This window comes from Amaranthus tricolor, chromosome 7, assembly GCF_026212465.1.
Source record: "Amaranthus tricolor cultivar Red isolate AtriRed21 chromosome 7, ASM2621246v1, whole genome shotgun sequence".
NCBI lineage: Eukaryota > Viridiplantae > Streptophyta > Magnoliopsida > Caryophyllales > Amaranthaceae > Amaranthus > Amaranthus tricolor.
The window spans coordinates 25,475,948-25,496,533 of NC_080053.1; the positions used below are offsets into that span (position 1 = coordinate 25,475,948).

Below are 20,586 nucleotides of genomic sequence, written 5' to 3' on the forward strand. Positions count from 1 at the left end.
CTTTTAATTCCTTTACTCTTCATCTTTCTGGCTACGTTAGACATCCAACAACCCCACTACGATGTTGGGGTTTCATTTACTTTTAAGACTGGTACAATCTTTTTTTTGGAGCGGTTCCAAGCTTTCAATTTCTTTGAAAGATTATTTTACGTATGCCCAACTGGGATATAAAGTAGTTGGGCATACAAAGAGAAATTTTATGTGGTTATCCTGAATTTTTTGCTTTTATAGATGGTAGACAAATATTTCTTTTAATCAACGTGGTGGACCCTAAGCTTCAAATTTTTCTATGTGGTAGACAACAAAGAAGTTTTTTTGCTAACTTTATATTATTTTTACCCAACGTAATGACATTTTTTCAAAAAACAAGTGTCATGATCTCCTTAATTGACAACATATTTCGAAATTCAGTCGAAATAAGCACTTGGTTTAACCAAAAACTTAACATTTTGTCTACTATATGGAAAAGTTGAAAATTCAAGGTCATCACGCGAATTAAAAAAAACATTTGTGGAAAAGCCAAAAAAGCAGGATCAGCAAGTGAAATTTCCAATATATATTATACTAATACACTAAACAATAGATTTCTTATGATACCGCCGCATAGATGTGGTTGTGGTCTAATTCATTTTTTAAAGTACCAACTTCTAACCTTAAAACACTTATTCCAAGATTTGAAACTCCTATGCAAGCGTTAAGCTTCCATCTCTTAAGGCTTACCTTTCATCATCATCATCATCATACCTAGTGTATCCCGCTCATAGAAAACTATGATCAGGGTATGGGGAGGGAAGAACGACGGCAGCTCATGCCCATGGAGGAGAGTGCAATCAAAGAGTCCCTCGACAAGAGAAAGGTCTTCAAAGAGAGAGAAACCTACAACTTACAAATAGAATAAATAGAATACGTACAAATAACTAAAAATAAATATAAAAGTAATGAAAGAGGTAAAGAGTAATAATTAAGGCAATGAACAATAACAAACAATGAGTAAAAGGGACGAGTTTAGTAATCTAAGACATGGATAAAGCACCGCCAACTGCCCCTATCCCTGATTAGGTCCTTGGAGAGGTGAAGTTCATGCATGTCACTTTTAATTTTTTCCTCCCACGTTCTCCTAGGTCTTCCTCGACTTCTTTTGCCCTCCACTGATGCATTCGATCTTTCTTACTGGGGCGTCATGTGTCTTTCTCTGGACATGCCTAAACCATCTCAACCTGTTCTCCCGCATCTTTGCGGAGAGAGATGCAACCCTTAACTTCTCCCTAAACTTCTGGTTTCTTATCCTATCCATCATAGTATTACCACACATCCACCTTAGCATACGCATTTCTGTTACATCCATCCTTTATTCGAAAACCTTCTTTACGGGCCAACATTCTGTCCCATATAACAATATCAACCTAATTGCAGCGCGGTAAAATTTACCTTTTAATCTCCTCGGGAACTTTTTATCACAAAGCACCCCGATTGCTGCTCGCCACTTAAGCCAACCCGCTTGTATACGATTATTTTTAAATAACTACTTCAAGTGCTAGTAGGCCCATTCCTAGCCTTCAAATCATTATGCCAAGGCTTTAAGTCCCTACTCAAATCTTTAACTTTCCTTTATTAAGGGTAAAAATAACTACTCTACGAATTTAGAGTTGTCAATTACAAAACTTAAAAAGATATTTTAAGATTTTAAATGTTCATTCTAAGTTTTAAGATGGCAACTCCAAAAATTTAATTTGTTTCTTAATTTTTTTATATGGGTTGGAATTAGGTGATTGGGTTGTGATGGGGGAGGTTGAATGAATGCAGGGCCGCATTCGAGATTTGGCCTATACCAAATGCATTATTCTTTCTCTTTTTGTTGTTGATTACATGGTAGATTGAAGGAAAGAGAATCATTAGGTGAGATATTTTGCCAAGAAAAAGCAATATTTACTCAAACTGAGACAAACACGATTCTCCTTGAATGTGTTGCTCTCAATAACACATGTCATAGCCACATTAGAACTTTTTTCGCCAAAATTCAAAAAATTTTCAACTAAAAATATGTACATACTTATTTCTATTAATATTAAGCAAAATATTATTAATGATATATACTTTCTTTGATCTTATTTGATGTTCTCTTTTTATTTCAAAGTTTTCAAAGCATGTTTCTAAACTCGATATCTATCAACGCGTTTCATAAACAATTATTGAAAATATATAATAAAACTTTACGTCGAGAAGAATCTAACATGATCTGCATGAATATATTTTAACATATGTAAATATCTTTAAAAAATTATGTACAAATTTCTTAAATTTTATCCTTATACTAAATATTACAAAAAAGAGGGTATATAGGGCTATAGGCCATCCAACTTTGAAAGGATGCATAGGTAAAATGAAATGTGAAGGAGGTCATTTACAAATCAGGTTTTGCAAATCTTAGAGGAAATCTGAATCACATGCAAGAGATAATTGATGGGTAGTTTGAGACCACAACATTAATATTTTTAAATAAAATGTTTGTTTATGCACAACATTGGACATTGGACAGTGGAGCAGCCAAAGCAATAGAATCATGAATCAAATTGTGTAAATGGACCATGCTCCATGCTTATTAATCCCTCAATCACATTGAATTTGCAACATTTATTATTTTGATTTGTTTCGCTTAGTTTATATCAAAACTATTTTTGAATAATGGTCCACTATATTTTTTAATCCCATTTATACATTTTAACTCTAATTTAATTTTACCCACACAATTTATTCTCTCTTTTCATTTATTAATATTATATACTTTTTTCTTAAAAAACGCGATTTTCATTCAAACTACATAGCAGAGGAAGTACTAAGGGATCTCGACGCTGGCTTAGTGCCTTCTTTCCATCATTTTCAAATACTGGCCAACTTGAGACCAATCGTTAATTGACAACGTCAACGCGGGTCTCTCTTCCTATCCAATATCCATCCTCTATTTTGCTATCACATCTTACACGTCAAACTTGGCTCACCAGAAATTAACGTTTAAGTTATAATTTGAGTCATTTTACTAAAATTTTAATATAGATTAGTAGTAGAATTATGAGCTGCGAAACACGACACGGCTGGCGACTGACGTGTCGCGTGTCCGACACGTGTCCGACACAGACACGCGACGGACACGCAAAAATCCGTATCCGACACGCCAAATGGAGTGTCCAATTTTTTAATATTTTTTCGGACACGTGGACACGGCAAGGACACGCGACGGACACGGCAAGGGACACGTGTCTTATTTAAAATTAAAAAAAAAATGGAAAAAGCTGAAAAGAAATAAACTCCTGACTTACTCAAAGCCCAAAGGTCACGCATTGTCGCATTCTGCTGCTGCTCCTCCCTCTCAAATCTCAATTCCCTCTCTTGCTCTCATCTCACATTCTCACTCCTCTAACCCTAAAAATTCTACGGCTGCTCCTCCACCACGCCACCGCCACCGACGGCTTCACTGAGTGGTGCTGTGGTCTGCTCCTCAAACACTCGACGGCTGCTGTGGTGCTTCACTGAGTGCTGTGGGTCTGCGAAACACGGACACGGCTGGGTTGTTCGAATAATCCCTAAATGTATTCAAGAAATTAAGAGTTCAATACAATACAGATTGTTCATATGATTTTGTTGCCTCTAAAATTAGTGTGTTCTTTCATGCTTCCGTTTCTTTGTTCTGCAATTTCATGTTTTTTTCTAGTTCAAGTAACTTCTCAATTAGGAGGCAAAAAGGATGGAAATCATGTTGTTGATTGCAAATTTTTGGAATTTGTATTTTTACTCCAGCCGTAAGCAGTTTCCAATATTTGGAAGCAAATTAGATGACTCGTTGGTTGCACTGTAAGAGTTCAAGAAATTAAGAAATTAAGTGTTAATCCTAAATCCTAAGAACATTTATTGTATTGTATTGGTCAATTTGATTATTTGTTAATCTTGATTTATAAATCTTTAATTGTGGTTGTTTGAATTTGAAGAGTTCAATCATGTCTAGTAGCGGGGCTAGTGGCTCTGATTCGTGCAATGTAAGTGGTGATGCTACAAATGAAGAGGGTGATTTCTGTTATTATCCTTTGTGGAAATATGTTGTGAAAGGGGAAAAAATGAGTGGAGGTGGGGGTAATTATACTTATATTTACCTATTTATTTGGTTTTCTCTGATTTGGTTTGTATGACTATTTTTAAATAATCCTGTTGTTTATTTGGTACTTATTTGAATGTTATGTGAGTTTTATATTTTTAAAGTGTTTATTTACAAATATCAAATGAAAGATTGTAAAATTATCTTTAATTTGATATATTTATTATATTACCATTTACGTGTCCCCGTGTCCGCCACTTTTAAGTTGGCGGTTTCCCGTACCCGTGTCGTGTCCGTGTCCGTGTCCGTGTTCGTTTTAGTGCAACCTAGATTATGAGTAGTAAACGAGTCTATTCAACGCACATAAAAATATAAAGCAACCCAATTCTATGCTACACAATATTGTCCAACATGGTCTTATCAAGAAATACATAACATATATCGATTAATTAACTCATCTTACATATAATAAAAATACAAGCTCTTTATTTGAAATTACCTTTATACTCATATGTTAAACTTGCAGGTTAAATTGTCACGATCTATAGAAAAAATTATTTCCCTATAGGATTAAATGAAGGAAAAATTACTGTGAATAATACAATTTTTTGTTAATTTTCCTATAATAATATCAACTATTAATTAACCATAAATAATACCAACTTAGAGAGGCGTTTTCTTAAAAAATCCTTAACTTATTAAAAATCAAACTATAGGTAATTATAAAACAAAAAAAATTAATAAATTAGTTAATAAATCAAAATTAATATTATTCTAGAAAAATACTCCTAAATTAATTATAAAAACATTAATAAAAAATTATATTATTCAAAATAATTTTTCATCAAATAAATTGAAGACCATTCATTGAATCGAGAATAGTGGGAAAACCTCTATCCTTGGATGGGCTCACAATACATATGTCACACACTTGCACCTAACTTGATGAAATAGAGTTGAATTACTCTCTTATATTTTTATTTTTAATTACCTTTTACACAATTTTTAAATTAAATTTTAAATCTTAATATCTCTAAATACGCATCAAGAAATATATTTTACCCTCTATAATATATATCTTAAAAATCTATTAAATTTCTCTCTCTAAATTAAAATACTCTAAACAAAAAGACAAATAGAGTATAATTTTTAAATTAATATTTAAATAATTTTGAGAATATTATTAATTTGATGGTATTTTTTTTACAAATATTTGATACTTCAATACTCATCAACATTTATAAAAAATAAAACCAACTCCAATAACACCTATAATTTGCCAATTGATTTGGTAGGCAAAGGGTTGTAATTGAATTGAATAATGAATGATGACCATAATTAGGCACTCAATAAGTTTTCTTTTTATCAGATTACAAGTAACAAACAATACTACTTAATCCATTAGTTTAATGGTTAAATTACTCTACTATAGAAAAATCACTAAAATTAAAAATTTTTAAAATTTTTACTTTTTTTCTTTAAGTAAAAAAAAGAAAAACAAATAATTAATAAGAGTACAAAACAAGTCACAACAATCTTGAAATGACAATAATACCCCTATTTTCCACCACCCACCCATCATCTCACCTTATCCCCCACCATCAAAAACCAAACCCATCATCAAAGCCCGAACCCGGAAAAACCCATTTCAAATTTTCTCTCTCCTTTGACTAAAATTTCAATTAATTTCTACACCTTCAAGATCTTAGCAGCTCTAACAACAGGATTCTCCCTTGCAATGGCTTCTCTACCAGCTGATTTATAATCATAACTGCAATCATGTCGATCTGAATACCTGTGCTCTGCACAAAACAGATCTCCACATCTACACCGAAACCCGGTTAGCCCGACACGTTTTGCACATCCAGAACACCTATTGACCGATTTTTTTACAGGTAGTGACGACATCTCAACCGTTGGATTCTGACCATCTTTCTGTGTTGTTGCTGCCTCGGGAATAGGTTGATCCTCCGCTTGTCTCTTTGATCTGGGTCGGACCACCTCAGATGGTCCCGGATCTACTCGACCCATATCGGGCCTTGTAGAAGATGAGATGTTTTTGCAATTATCTGGGCATGAAAGAGAAAGGGTTGTTTCAGCTGGAACTTTTAGGTCCAAGGTTTCATCTATTTCTCTATTTTGTGCCATAATTTTGTTTGGGTTTGATTGTTTGAAGAAAAAAGATTATATGTTTTGATTGTTTGGAGAAAATAATTTATGGGTTTGATTGTATGGAAGAAAAAATATATGGGTTTTGGAGAGAGAATGATGAGAAATGGTGGGTGTTTTTTCTCTTTTTCTGAAAAGCAAGAAAGATGGAGAAATGAGAATGGAATTTTAAGGTGTAAGGTTGAGGGATAAAATAATCAAAGGTCGGCAAATTGTAAACAAAAAGGGAAAAAGAATGCTAGAACAACTTATCAATAATTTAATTTATTTTATAAAATAATATTTCATTTTGAGAGTGGAAAGACCGTGTGGATATTTGACAAATAACTAATAGCAGGTAGCATAACTGATAACTGATTATAGTAGTTAATTTGATCAATTGATTTTATTAATTAGTTTGACCAGCTGATTTTGAACCCGCTGTTATAAGCAGCTTGTCAAAAACAAATTATTCGTATCAATAAGCTGTTTTAACCAGCTAATTCACCAAACACTAGCGTTAGCTGGTTTAACCACCCAACCTTCTATTTACATCAAAATAAGCTAAAATTGCTCAATAAGCTAATTTGCTAAACACTTCCTATAATATTTTCCATGACAATTCAAAAACCTATTATTGTGTCCCTTCACTACAATATTAATTGATATTTTTTAAAAAAATAGAATATTTGATAATAGATAAAAAGAGATAATGAATTATCTAATGAAATTAAAAAGAGTTATAGCAGGTTTGACCACCCAACCTTCTATTTATATTAAAATAGGCTAAAATTGCTTAATAAACTAATTTGCTAAACACCCCCCTTAATCAATGTATCGTTACAGTCTTAAAATTATCAACTATAAATTTAAAGCGATTATTTACTTTAACAGACCAATTATAAGTGATTATTTACTTTAACAGACCAACTATAAGTGATTATTTTTTATGCTTAATCACTTATTGTCTTAACATGATCACTAAGAATTTAAAATAAATATTTATAATTTTAAAATACTCAATTATAATTTAAATGTAATTAATTTATTACTTGCAATTCTAAAATATAGTCAGAATCTCACACATGACTAACTGCTTTTAAATTTAATGTAATGACTCATATATCCTAGTTGTAAAGAAAGCCTTTACTTCATGTGGGGGTTTCCCTTTTTGGAAAACATAAACAAATAAGGGTATTTTGGTAAAGTTTAATTTGATGTTGTGATTTTCCAACACACTGTTTAATGTACCAACTTGATTGGGTCTTGTTTTAATAATTAGATTATTTTTTAATGGGTTTATATTAAATTGTTAATATTATACTTTTATTTTTCTATAATTAATATTATAATTTATTTAAATGTTGAGTAGGAAGGAAGAAGTAAGAAGAGTATTTTTTTATCTTTTTGTGAAAAGGATGGATGGCAATAATAACGACCACAAGTAGATGACATATTTTATTAGAGAATACTACCAAATTTTGCCTCTTTTAAATAAGGGCTCGTTGGCTTGCTTGTGCTCACTGGAAATTTTTGGTTGGCAATTGGCATTTAATTTTTAATTTTTTTCATGATTTTTAGTATTTACTATCATATAATTCACCATCTAAGTAAATAGCTTTGTTTCAGTATACTTACTACATTTGACTTTTTACACAATTTAATTTATTATTTTGATTATTTATATATAAAACTATATACATTTATGAGCTAGTGTATAAAAAAGATCCCCTTAACTATATTTTTTCTTACACATTAGCCGCAATAAATAAAATTGTCTTGAACGATGAATAGTGTATAAAACTGTTATGAGCTAGTATTTCAGAACAGAGGAAGTACCACGTCTAAGGATGGCAAACGAGGTACAATTTTGTGGTTTTGCACTGCATCCGCCAAAACAGTTATGAATATGAATTTTGTGAATAATGGGTGTGTATGTTTATAAAAAACCGTATTCGTCATATGTAGTAGGTAGGTGGTAGATATGAGGAACCCACCCACCAAAAATTACTTGATACATTATATTTTGACAATTTAGTACAAATTCTTACGTGAGATGGTCTCATTATGAAATGTTTTCCGTACATGAGTTTATATTTTATAGTCCAACTTAATAGTTATTAGCATATAAATTTATTATTTTAAGGTCGGATCACGGCTAACAAAAGTAGCTCTTTGTTTAGGAAGTTGTAGCATGTACCTTGGATTTGCTTGTTGAACTCCAACTCATACATTCTTTCTGTTAGAGGTTAGCATAGAATATGAAATGTCTTAGAAGTATATAATATGAATGTATATTCTCCTTTAGAAATTATGTAGTATGGTTGCATTTTATTCTCTTCAACCATCGTATAACTTTTGAGAGCATGAAGTTTTGATTTCAAAACTATGATTTCTATTGTTTATGAAAGTGGGGTATTGTTTTTATTACTGTAGCAATTCATTTTAATACTCCTAAAGGATGGTTAGTGTTCATAAAAAATCCAATAAATTTAATATAAAGTCTCATTTTAAATGGCTGAAATCACTATTTATGAAAATTTTATGTCGAATATTGAGTTATGAATAATAAATAGTGTATGTTTTTCTCTATAAACCTCAAGAGAGTATAAAGAAGGTAGAAGACTACAGTGGGTATGGGGTAGGTATGGCAGTGGGGAAGAGATTGATATATATTCATAGCAGGCGTGAATTTGAAATATTTACTTGTTATAGAGTGGATTGATATGTATAAAAATTTTAGGTTTATATGGAGTTTAGGGAGTAAATAGGTAATGAGTATGAAAATCATCAACTATTTTAAAATTGATTAGTTTAAGTCCTTCAATTTCTTTGAAATGTGCTTCATAAGACAAAATTCTTCAAAACCAAAGAAATTTTGACATTAAATTTAAAGAAAAGCTAAGAAAATACAAAAATTACCTTCATTCATATGATCTTTTTCAGTTGTTAGGTTTAGGTCTAACATTTTATCCTAAATTCAAATGAATATCTTTATTTAATTTGATTTAAAATGAGCAGAGAGAAATTATTGTGAAAATAATAAATAAGTAGAAGCGAGGAGAGGGAGCAATTAAACAATAGAATGAAGAACTAAAGAAAGTAATAGCACAAAGACTTTTTTTCCTTTGGAGGCAAAATTAAATCACATAACTAAGTTATGGTAGAAGGTGTTATTGGTAATTTTAAAGTTTGATGCACATTCAAATAAGGTAAAGCAAATCCACCCAAAATCTCTTCAACAACAACACTAGCAGCAGCAACAACTACAATGCCAACGACGACAATAATGACAACTACATCATCAACAACCACTACAAAACGATTCTATTTGGAGACAAAACGATATTATGTGGAGAGATGTCTAATAACAAAAAATGATGATAAAAAACCTTTGTCACCAACTAGCTAGAAAACAGTTTGTCATCTAATTTTTCAATAAGAAAAATGTTGTCACCATTTTTGTCACTAAGGGCTGCAGCACTTTTAAATTTTAGTGACAAAATAGGCGACAAAACATTTTGTCGCTAAGGTTTTTTACACGGCATTTAAATTTCGGAGTCCAATTCAAATCTTTTCAAATATATTCTTCAAACCTTTTAACTTTCATTCTTAAAATCGTTTACCTTCTTCTTCAACTTCTCTCTAACATCTTACTAATTTATTCTCCTCTTTCTCTCTACTTTTTCAAACCTTTTTAATTGTTCTTGTAGAATTTTGTTATGTTGTTCACATCTTTTCACACGTTTTCAAATTTACTTAGGGTACGTTTTTTTTTCTCGCTTCTTCTTCCATTTTCTTTGTGTTCTTCATGTGCATGCTTCAATATGGGTTGTTTTTTTCGGATCTGGTTCGATTTTTGTATGTTTTTGTTAATGATTTTTTTTGTGGGTTATTTGTTCATGATTTATGTCATGAATTTTGGTGCGGATTTTGTGGGTTTTTTGTTTTTTTTTGTACGTTTTTTGTTCCTGATTTATGTAGATTATTTTTGATGTGGATTTTGTGGGTTTTTTGTTCATGATTTTTTTGTGGGTTTTTTGTTCATGATTTTTGATGTGGATTTTGTGAGTTTTTTGTTCATGTCTTTTTTTGTTCTCTGATTTTTTTTTCACCTTTTTGTTCTTCTTTTTTGTTTCTTTTTTTTCGTTTATTTTTTTTTCGTTTATTTTTTTGTTTCATCTAGGTTCGTTTGTTTATGTCCATATTTGAATTCGTTTGTTCTTCATGTCTAGATCTGGGTTCATTTGTTCTTGTTTTTCGTTTGTTCTTCGATTTTTTTTTGTTCATGAGTATTTAATTTTTATTTAAGATTAATCTATTCATTAAATTTCAAATTAGTTACTTTTGTTGTTTATAAATATTTGTTATTATTGTTAAATAATAATAATAATAATAATAATAATAATAATAATAATAATAATAATAATAATAATAATAGGGAAAAATCACTCTAGGAATCCTCTCTAGGTTAGCGATTTTGTTCAACTCCGGCTATGGGCAGGAGAGGCCGTCCTCCTAAGGTCAAGGCGGTTCTGTGGAGAGCTTCAGTGAGTTGTTCAGATAGAGAATCATCTTCTTCCCCTGATAGGTACTTATTTCAGTCTTCTCTTCCTCATGAGGATGTTTCTGTGGCCAGTTCGCCATCTTGCAAGGCGGTACCTGGTACGGTTGGACTCAGCTGGGTCTCTGTCTTGCAGAGCAGCTCGCAGTCAGGTAAGGCTCTTTCTCAGGTTGTTACTTCACCATCTGTGGCCTTGTTATGAACCCTAATACTATTCCGTTGCCAATTTCCCCATGCTCAGCATCTGTTCGTAGAATTACTAAAATCTCTAAGATTGATGTTGAGCCTGAGATTAAGTATTGGGAGCTTTCCGTTATTTGTTATGTTACTAGTGCCAACCCTCCTCTTCAAGTTGTTGATGGATTTGTTCGTCGTATATGGAAGGACCTTCACATTGATAAGGTAGGCATGGTTAATAGAGGCGTTTTCCTTGTTCGGTTTACTTCGAAGGAGCACCAGGATCAAGTGTGTAATATGAATGGAATTCTGTTCGATGAAAAGGCCTTCATAGTCAAACCTTGGTACCCAAATATCTCTTATGAGAAATCAAACTTAGCTTCTATTCCGGTATGGGTTAAGATACCTAATTTGGATGTTATGTACTGGACTGAAAATATATTGAAACAAATTGTAGGTTATTTGGGTAATGTTTTAAAGGTTGATAATGTTACTTTAACGAAGTCTCGAATGATGTATGCTAGAGTCTTAGTAGATATGACCTTGGCTGACAGTTTTCCTGAGGAGCTTTTTTTCTCTAATGAACATGAGCAACTTATTACTCAACGTGTGCAATATGATTGGCTTCCTACGTGGTGTACCAAATGCGCACAATTTGGTCATGTGGTTGATAGTTGTAGGGTGGGATCCAAAGCTTCTCGTTTACAAGTGGATGAGAATGGTTTTAGACCATTGAGGAAAGCATTCCAATCTAGAGGCAATAAACAGGGTGGTAATAAATGGAAGGTTGCTGTTATGCAAGAGTTAGCTCCCCAGCAAACTGTGACAGCTTCTGAAGAGGTGCAACCTGTGAGTTACCTGCTGTTACGCAAGAGTCAGCTCCCCAACAAACTATGACAGCTTCTAAAATGGTGCAACTTGCTGAGTTACCTGGTTCTGCCCAGCAGCCTAAGGTAGCAGTTTTTGTCTCTTCAAATCAGTAGGTTACTGAGATGCAACTCGAGGTTGTTCTACCTTTAGATCCTTCTCCCGATGTTGGTTCCTTATCCCTGAGACTTCCCCCTAATTCTTTATGGTGCGGCAAGCTTTTTTATCTCTTCATAATGCTTTTGATGTTTTGTCTATGGAGCATCCTAATAGTGCGGTTGGTGATCATTCGGTTGTCATAGCACTGGGAGTTGATCCCATCGGATGTGATGATTAATTTTGGTGCGTGGAATGTAAGGGGTATCAATAAGACTAGGAAGCAATTAGAGGTTACCAGATTTATCTCTTATCATAATCTCAGTCTTATTGGTCTCCTTGAAACTAAGGTAAAGTGTAAAGGATTAGGGGCGCTTTATCTTCGTATGTTTCGCAATTTGTATATTACAACTAATTTAGCTTGGCATGATGGTGGTTGTATTCTAGTAGGTAGGAAGAGTGCGGATGTGCATGTGGATATTTTGAGCTGTTAGAGTCAATTTATTCATCTTGTTATTTCTCCTATCAATGGTACCTCGTTTGTGTGTATCTTTGTGTATGGTTCTAATGACAAGCGTAAACGTCATCAATTGTTTTATGATCTTAGGGTCAAGAGCCAAACTATATCGTCTCCTTGGATTATTCTTGGCGATTTTAATTGTGTTGCAAATCTCGATGAACGAATAGGCTCCCCTATGCGTTTAGCTGAAGTTCAACCTCTTAGAGATTGTTTGGCGATTTGTGGAGTACATGATCTGAAATATCATGGACGGTTCTTTACGTGGTCTAATAAGCAAGCAGGAAATAATCGGGTTTTGAATAAAATTGATAGAGTGCTGGGGAAAGACCACTGGGAGGATAATTTTCCTACTGCATTGGTTTATTTTCTTGCTGAGGGTGAGTATGACCACACTCCCATGCTGGTGTCCTTCTCCCCTGCTCAACATTAACGAAAACCTTTTCGTTTCTTCAATTGCTGGGCTCAGAAAGAGGGTTTTATTGATCTGATTCGGGATCACTGGCGCATTGACATTGAGGGATGTGTTAGTTTTCAGATTACTCAAAAGCTGAGATTACTTAAATCTAGACTGAACCTTCTGTATGGCAAGGAGCATATACAAATGAAGGTGGATCAAGCCAAATATGCGCTTCTTCATTTCCAAAATTTGCTTCATGATAATCCGGGTGATCAGAATTTAGCTTTGCAAGAGAGGAATGCTAATGTCTTGCTTCGTCAACTTCAGCAAGAGTGAAATTTTTCTCTTCAACAAAAAGCTAAGATGAATTGGGTCCGTTTTAGAGATGATAATAATGCTTTTTTCTATCAAAGCATTAAGCACAGCATACGCCAAAATAAAATCATGTTTATTCGTTTCAAAGGGAAGGAGATTTCTGATGCATCTCAAATTCATCAGGCATTTTTTGATTTTTATTCTGAGATGTTTTGTTTTGAACATAGTGATAGGGTCCCTATCAATATTGATATAGTTTATCTAGGCCCTATCTTATGTTCCCATCATTACACGCTACTCAATCTCAAGTTCACTCCTGCTGAGATCAAGCATGCTTTATGGAGTATCCCTGACAACAAGGCACCGGGGTTAGATGGGTATAGTAGTGGATCCCATAAGGCTTCTTAGGAGGTGTTAGGAGATGATATCATTACGGCGGTTACTCAATTCTTCGAGAATGGAAAAATGCTCAAGAGTTGGAATAACACAACTATTACCTTGATTCCTAAAGTGCCTAATCCAGTTCATCCAGGTGACTTCCGGCCAATCTCTTGTTGCCACGCACTTTATAAATGTATATCTAAACTCATTTGCTCTAAGCTGAAGCTTGTGTTGGATTTTTTGATTGATCAAGCTCAAGGAGCTTTTGTGGCGGGTAGAAACATTATGCATAACATCTTGCTTTGTTAAGATCTTGTTAAGCATTATACTAGATATCATTGTGCCCCTAGTTGTTTGATGAAGATAGATTTATGTAAAGCATATGATACGATGAACTGGCACTTTCTTAAGGAGATGATGGTGGCTCTTAACTTTCCTCATAAGTTCATCAAAATCATTATGACCTGTATTACTTCCACGAGCTATGTCTTGATGATCAATGGCTCTCCTACCAATTCTTTTGCAGCTAAGCGGGGCTTAAGGCAAGGAGATCCTCTTTCCCCCTTACTCTTTGTCATAGGGATGGAGTATCTGTCTAGGAGTTTGAAGAGTTTTGCAGGGACTTTTGGCTTTCATCCTAGATGTAAAACCATTAAACTCACTCCCTTGTGCTTTGCGGATGACCTTATGATATTTTTCAAAGGAGATATATCCTCGGTGCGTATTATTTTTGATTGTATTAAAGGTTTCTCCAATACCTCTGGGCTCCATGTGAATTCAGGCAAATCGACAATCTTTTTTGGCTGGGGTTGACAGCTCCATCAAGAAGGATATTAGAAGCACTTCTCAATTTACATTGCGGACTCTTCCATTCAAATACTTGGGGGTCCCTTTATCTTCCAAGCGCCTTAGTATTGCGGACTTTGAAAAATTGACAGATATGATGACTAAGCGTATTAGTTCTTGGCAAGCTAAACACCTCTCATATGCAGCTCGCTTACAATTAATCAACTCAGTCTTGATGGGTATTTCTTCTTACTGGTGTCAAATCTTCATTCTTCCTAAGAGGGCAATCAATATTGTTAATTCCATTTGTCGTTCATTCCTTTGGTTTGGGGTCTCTTATTCTCATAAACCGGGAAATATTAGTTGGAAGGAGGTATGCACTCCTAAGAAGGTAGGCGGCCTTGGTGTGAGGAATATCTATGTTTGAAACCAGGCAGCTGTTGGTAAAATAGCTTTGCATATACACATCTTGCAAGAATTCTTATGGGTTAAGTGGGTCCATGGTGTATATACTGAAGGAGGACGATGGAAAATCTTCAATGCTACTGCCACAGATAGTTGGATTATCAAGAAACTGTGTGCAGTAACTACAGCCTTTAAGCAATGGATTTGCAATACCGTCTATTCAATTAACGAGGTTTATGAGCATACCTTGACGACTTAGCATAAGGTTCATTGGAGACACCTCGTTTAGAACAGGATCTCGATACCTAAAACTAGGTTTCTTTGTTGGTTAGTAGCTAGACATGGGCTAAACACCAAGGAGAAACTTTATCAGTTGGGAGTGGTGGTTGATGATGTTTGTCCTTTATGTGGTTTGTATCTTGAGACGCATAACCATATCTTCTTTAACTACCCTTTCAGTCGTTCATGTGTGGAGGCAGTTAAATCATGGATTGGCATCACTCTTAAGCCAATAGTCTGTATGGATTTTCGAAAGCGAAGTATTCCCAAAACCAAGCAGCATGTGTTAAATGTCATATTTGTTTGCACTCTCTACCATGTTTGGAAGTGCAGGATTATAGCGGTTTGGTATGCTTATGTGCGTTTCCCTAGGCATGTTCTTACCATGATTAAGCATGACATTTGACAACGTTGCCATACATTGAAGTTCATGGATGCAGGTGGAGTGTTACTCTGTTGAACTGTTCTGCTGATTTCTTTTGGTTGCTGTCTGATGTTCTGGTGTGCTGTATGCTGGAATGCTACTATGTTGCACTGTGCTTGATGATTACACGTTCTGGTGTTTTGTGCAGCCTGATGAGCTGACTCTCTACTGCTTTCGCAAACTCAGTTGCTGTTGACTGTTTTCCTTGCTTGTATGCTGTGTTTGGTCCAGGAGCCTGCTGTCTTTCCCATGTAGCTGCTTCTCTTGGCTAGTCCTGTTGTAGTTTGTGTTGTGTGATCTAGTGCAGCTGATTTTTGATGGCTTCCTGTTCTTTTTGTTGGTTTATTTTGTTTGTTTAATCTTATAGCTGCTTGTATAGGTTGGTCTCTTTAGCTAACTTTGATTGTTGGCTTTTTTGTTAGGCCTCTCCTTTGCTCGTATGCACATGAAGAGTAGGACGAGGAAACCCTTCATAGAAGGTGGGTCTCGTTTCCACACTGATGCAAATAAGGAAGGATGAGTTTTCCTCGCCTTGATGTATTTGGTTTTTTTCTGGTGAATGAAAAAAGTTTTTATTTGCCAAAAAAAAGGAAAAATTATCTAGAATAATTCAACTTATTCATGATTTTTCATGAATAATTCCACCTCTTGATATAATTCCACCTCTTAATTAATCATGAATAATTCCAACTTTGAAGGGTATTTTCCTAGAATAAACCCGATAGCTGAATGACTTGCTAAAGCAAGTTTTAATTTTTTTTTTTAAAATATACTAAAAGAAAATGTAAAAAAAAAAGTTCAAAACAATTATGATTTTTTTTATTATATAGAACTTTTTATATAAATTTTCAAAATTTTTCCCCAATTTTAAGTTTATTTTCGCTTTACTTTTTTAGTGAATTACCTATTATAGCAAGTCATCGGGTTACCCAAGTTTACTCTAGGCAAATACCCCTAGAGTTGGGATTATTCATGGTTAATCAATAGGTTGGATTATCGTAGAAAAATCATAAAAATGTTGGATTATTCTAGGTAATTTTTCCTAACAATAAATACTGTAATTATTCAATAATAATGACAAATATTCAATTTTTTAAAACTAGGAAATCAGTTTAGCGACAATTTTTTTGGTGACAAAATATTTAGCGACAAAGGATTTTGTCGTCTTTTTTGTCGCAAAATGGCTTTAGTGACAAAAATCCTTTGTCGCTAAAAGGTTTCTAAATTGTATAACAACGACAATAAAAAATTAACAACATCTAACAATAATAATAATAATAACTACAAGGACAACAACAATAATAGCAACAACAACAACAACAACAAAACAACAACAACATGAACTGTTAAATTAGGCTGAACTTATTGTGAATGCCAGCATATTAACGGGGGGACACAAGTGCACACACTTCATAAGCCAAGGAGATATATACCATCCCAAAACCATATGGCAATGGGAAGAAGGTCTCTAATAGCTTATAAAGCGTGCACACCATTTTTAATTTATCGATGTGGGATAACTCATCCCAACACCCCCCCTCACATGCGAACCCCCGTCAAGTTCGCATGTGGGAGTAATCAATTAGGGTAGGAACGCCATTTTTTTCGAACCTACCATTTTTTTAAATTATTGATCGAACCATCAGCTCTGATACCATGTTAAATTAGGCTGAACTTATTGTGAATGCCAGCATATTAACGGGGGGACACAAGTGCACACACTTCATAAGCCAAGGAGATATATATCATCCCAAAACCATATGGCAATGGGAAGAAGGTCTCTAATAGCTTATAAAGCGTGCACACCATTTTTAATTTATCGATGTGGGATAACTCATCCCAACATGAACATCATCATCATCAACAACTATAACAACAACATCAACAATAACAATAACATCAACAACGACATTATCATTAACAATAATATATCGAAAATGGTTTTCGACTTTGTAAAGGAAAGGTAAAGGTAATGATTTTCGACTTCAAATTTAGAAATTCTGTTGCCAAAAAATTAAAACAAATGTATCTCTTTGATTTCATAAATTGAATTTATCGTCAATTAAAATTGATTTTGTGTATTTTATTGAAAATTTTAATTTTTAAAGGAATTTTGAAAGAGCATTTTAGAAAGAGAAACTTAAAATGTTAGAGAGATAAAATCAAATTAAATGTTCAAAAAGCTATACAATGAAAAATGCAATCGTAAATAAAAATGCCCAAATCTAAAACATTGGTTGACACTGGCAAGTTGCCATGAAAGTAGATTTACCTTTTCATGTAAAAGTATTTCCCTGCTATACTTGCATGATTTAATTTTTCACGTAATTCAATACGTTAATTTAATTCTTAATATTTTTAATTATGTAAAATAAAAAAAATTATAAAAATATGATATTAATAATATCTGTATTGAGACAAATTATATAAAATTCCACTTACTTATGTTTTAATTTATAAATTAAAAAATAATAATCATAAATTAAAGGTAATAAATAAATAGTGCATCGTCTTATAATGGTGCAAGTAATTTAGAACAGATTAATTACATTATTTGCGCTCAATCAGTCAATCTCATTACATGTGGTCATGTTGTTGGTCAACAATCAACATAGCCATATTGGAGTATATTGGGCGAGCTAAATCAAATAAGTACAAGTATTAATGATTTTTTAATTCTCTTGTCTCTATAAAATTGCCCTACATAAATTAAATTAAATATGGAAAAAGATTTTTTATTAAATAGTGCTATTTCAAAATAAAAAAAATATGCATTTGACAATTTGCTAAGAGCTCAGCTTTAAGAGTGGTCAAAATTATATTATTAAAACATTATATATACTCTTTCAATTGGATACATTTGCCAACATGGGAGTACACCTATGTTTTGCCAATTTTATACATTCAACTCCTTGTGGGTGAGTATTAACTTAACGAAAGGTAACATTATTAGATAAAAGAAAAAGTTTTTAGACAAAAGTTCATTCATTTAGCGAGTTTTTCCTTTTTATGTTTATACTGTTATGAATTAAATATTTTTTCACAAAAATCTTGTATTATCATTTATCATATTTTTATAATGAGTAATTTTTTAATGATGTAAAAAATAAATATGAAATATATATGGGGATAAAATGCTATAAAATTTTTGGCCAATTGCAACTTGCATAACCTCATTTCTTTAATTTAGGAGGAACTCATGTTTGTATCATTATATGGTATGTTTTGGTTTACACATGGTAATTCATATCCTAAATAAATAGATAAATAAATCAAGTTGATATTAATTCATTTGTAAAATAAAAAAAGTTAATATAAATAAAATTTTAAATTTTAAATATTTGACAATACTAGGTTATCCCTTTTTAATGCTTTTCCTAGCTAACACTACATTTCATATCTATATTTATCAGCTCCTATTTCCGTCAAATTTATTTTGCATCATTTTTATCTTTAGGCAATGGCTTATCACCTTTTTCTAATCTCATCAATACATTTAAATTTCTGTTTTAATTTCTTCCATAAAATTTATTCTTTTTCTTCATTCATTATCAATATTTACTTTTTTTTTTCAAAAATCACAATTTTTTTCTTTTCTCCTAATTGACCGAAACAAAGGGAATATACATTAACTATCCCCAAATCATGCATACGTGAAATTTGCTAATGTTTACCTAATATGTCATCCCTACTGGTTACATGTGTGATAAATTTCATTTTATATAACATAATCACGTTTTGTGTAAACAACTGAGTCAAAATACTTGAATCCTTAATGTGTGATTTTTTATAACAAATATAGCAAATTGATTAACCGAAAGAAATAAGCATTATTGAAAGGAGAATAAATAATAAAAACACTAAATTTACATTGAAAATATTAGGCATTAACGGTCCGTTTGGTTAGTGATACTCAATAGTGGTAATGAGAATATTTTATAGTGTAAAATTTCATTAAAAGTTTCATGCCATTCTTGCGGTGATGAAACTTAATCAAAAAAAGTTTTTTGTTTATAAATTTTCATTACCACCTAATACCACATCTCTCAATGATAATGCATTGGAATGAAATTCATGAAAAAATGAGATGAATGAAGTTGAACAAGCATAGCCATCAAGGCAGCCAAGAGATTTTTCAACCAAAATTACATTAATTTTCATTCTCATTACAACTATTTATGAACACCTACCAAACAAACCTTAAAATTTGAATATATTTTACAATTTGAAAGTTTGAATAAAGACGAGCAATAAAAATGTCAATATGTTTTGGGCTTACGAAGTACCCATTCATAGAAAAGCTTGAAAGTTCTGAACCCAAACTCACAAGCCTTGTTGGGCTATTTAACTAATATGATTTTATTTTATTATCTATATATATTATGACAAGCTATTATTATGAGACGCTCTTCATATACATTTTTCATTTTTTTACTTGCACCATCAGTGACTTCAGCACTATTCATCAAGCAGATTTTCATAGTGTCAGTAATCTATAAGTTAAAACATAGGCATATAAGATCTTGTTTTGAATCGTCTCGATTCAAAGTTTATTAAAATCTAGTTTTCATAATTTTTTGATAAGCATAATTAGAGATATTAACGATTAAATTCATGCATTAAGTTGTGTGAAAAGTGAAATGTTGCAAGTAAAAAAGAACGGAAGAAGTATAAATTAAATAAAATAATGAATACAAATTGTAAGATTATAAACTCCTTATTTTGGGATCATCTCACTAAGAAACGATCTTTCACAATAATAACTGATCATAAATTTCTCAAGTTATCAAAAGAATTTTGTTATTTCTTTTGTAATAATTCATATATGAGACCGTCTCACCATGAGATGAGTCCATATAATAGCTCATTTCTTCAATTGATTACTTTAAGATTATAAGTAATTGTTTTAAGGTTATGAGTAATCATTCTAACTATAAAGAATGATTATATTAAAATTATAAGTAATCACTTTAATGTTATAAGGGATCATTTTAAGACAAAAAATATATACTGGGCCAACCCAATAGAGATGGTCTCACTGTGAGACCGTCTTATTTAAGAAATAGTGTAGATACATAAATAAGTTCATGAAAAAAAATTGTGGAAGAAATTTGAAAAAAAATGTGGTTTCACTTTTAGAAAT

General features: G+C 32.5%; 1 protein-coding gene across 1 annotated transcript; it reads right to left on the reverse strand.

Annotated features, from left to right (window-relative positions):
• Positions 1–4,980: 4,980 nt before the first annotated feature.
• Positions 4,981–6,505, reverse strand: LOC130817413 (zinc finger A20 and AN1 domain-containing stress-associated protein 5-like). Its single transcript, XM_057683103.1, has one exon. The coding sequence runs from the start codon at positions 6,230–6,232 to the stop codon at positions 5,774–5,776; it is 459 nt and encodes a 152-aa protein (XP_057539086.1). The 5' UTR covers positions 6,233–6,505; the 3' UTR covers positions 4,981–5,773.
• Between the last annotated feature and the right edge of the window lie 14,081 nt (positions 6,506–20,586).

Excerpts from the sequence above, each read along its gene's own strand:
- LOC130817413 (XM_057683103.1), bottom strand. The coding sequence starts at position 6,232 with ATGGCACAAAATAGAGAAATAGATGAAACCTTGGACCTAAAAGTTCCA.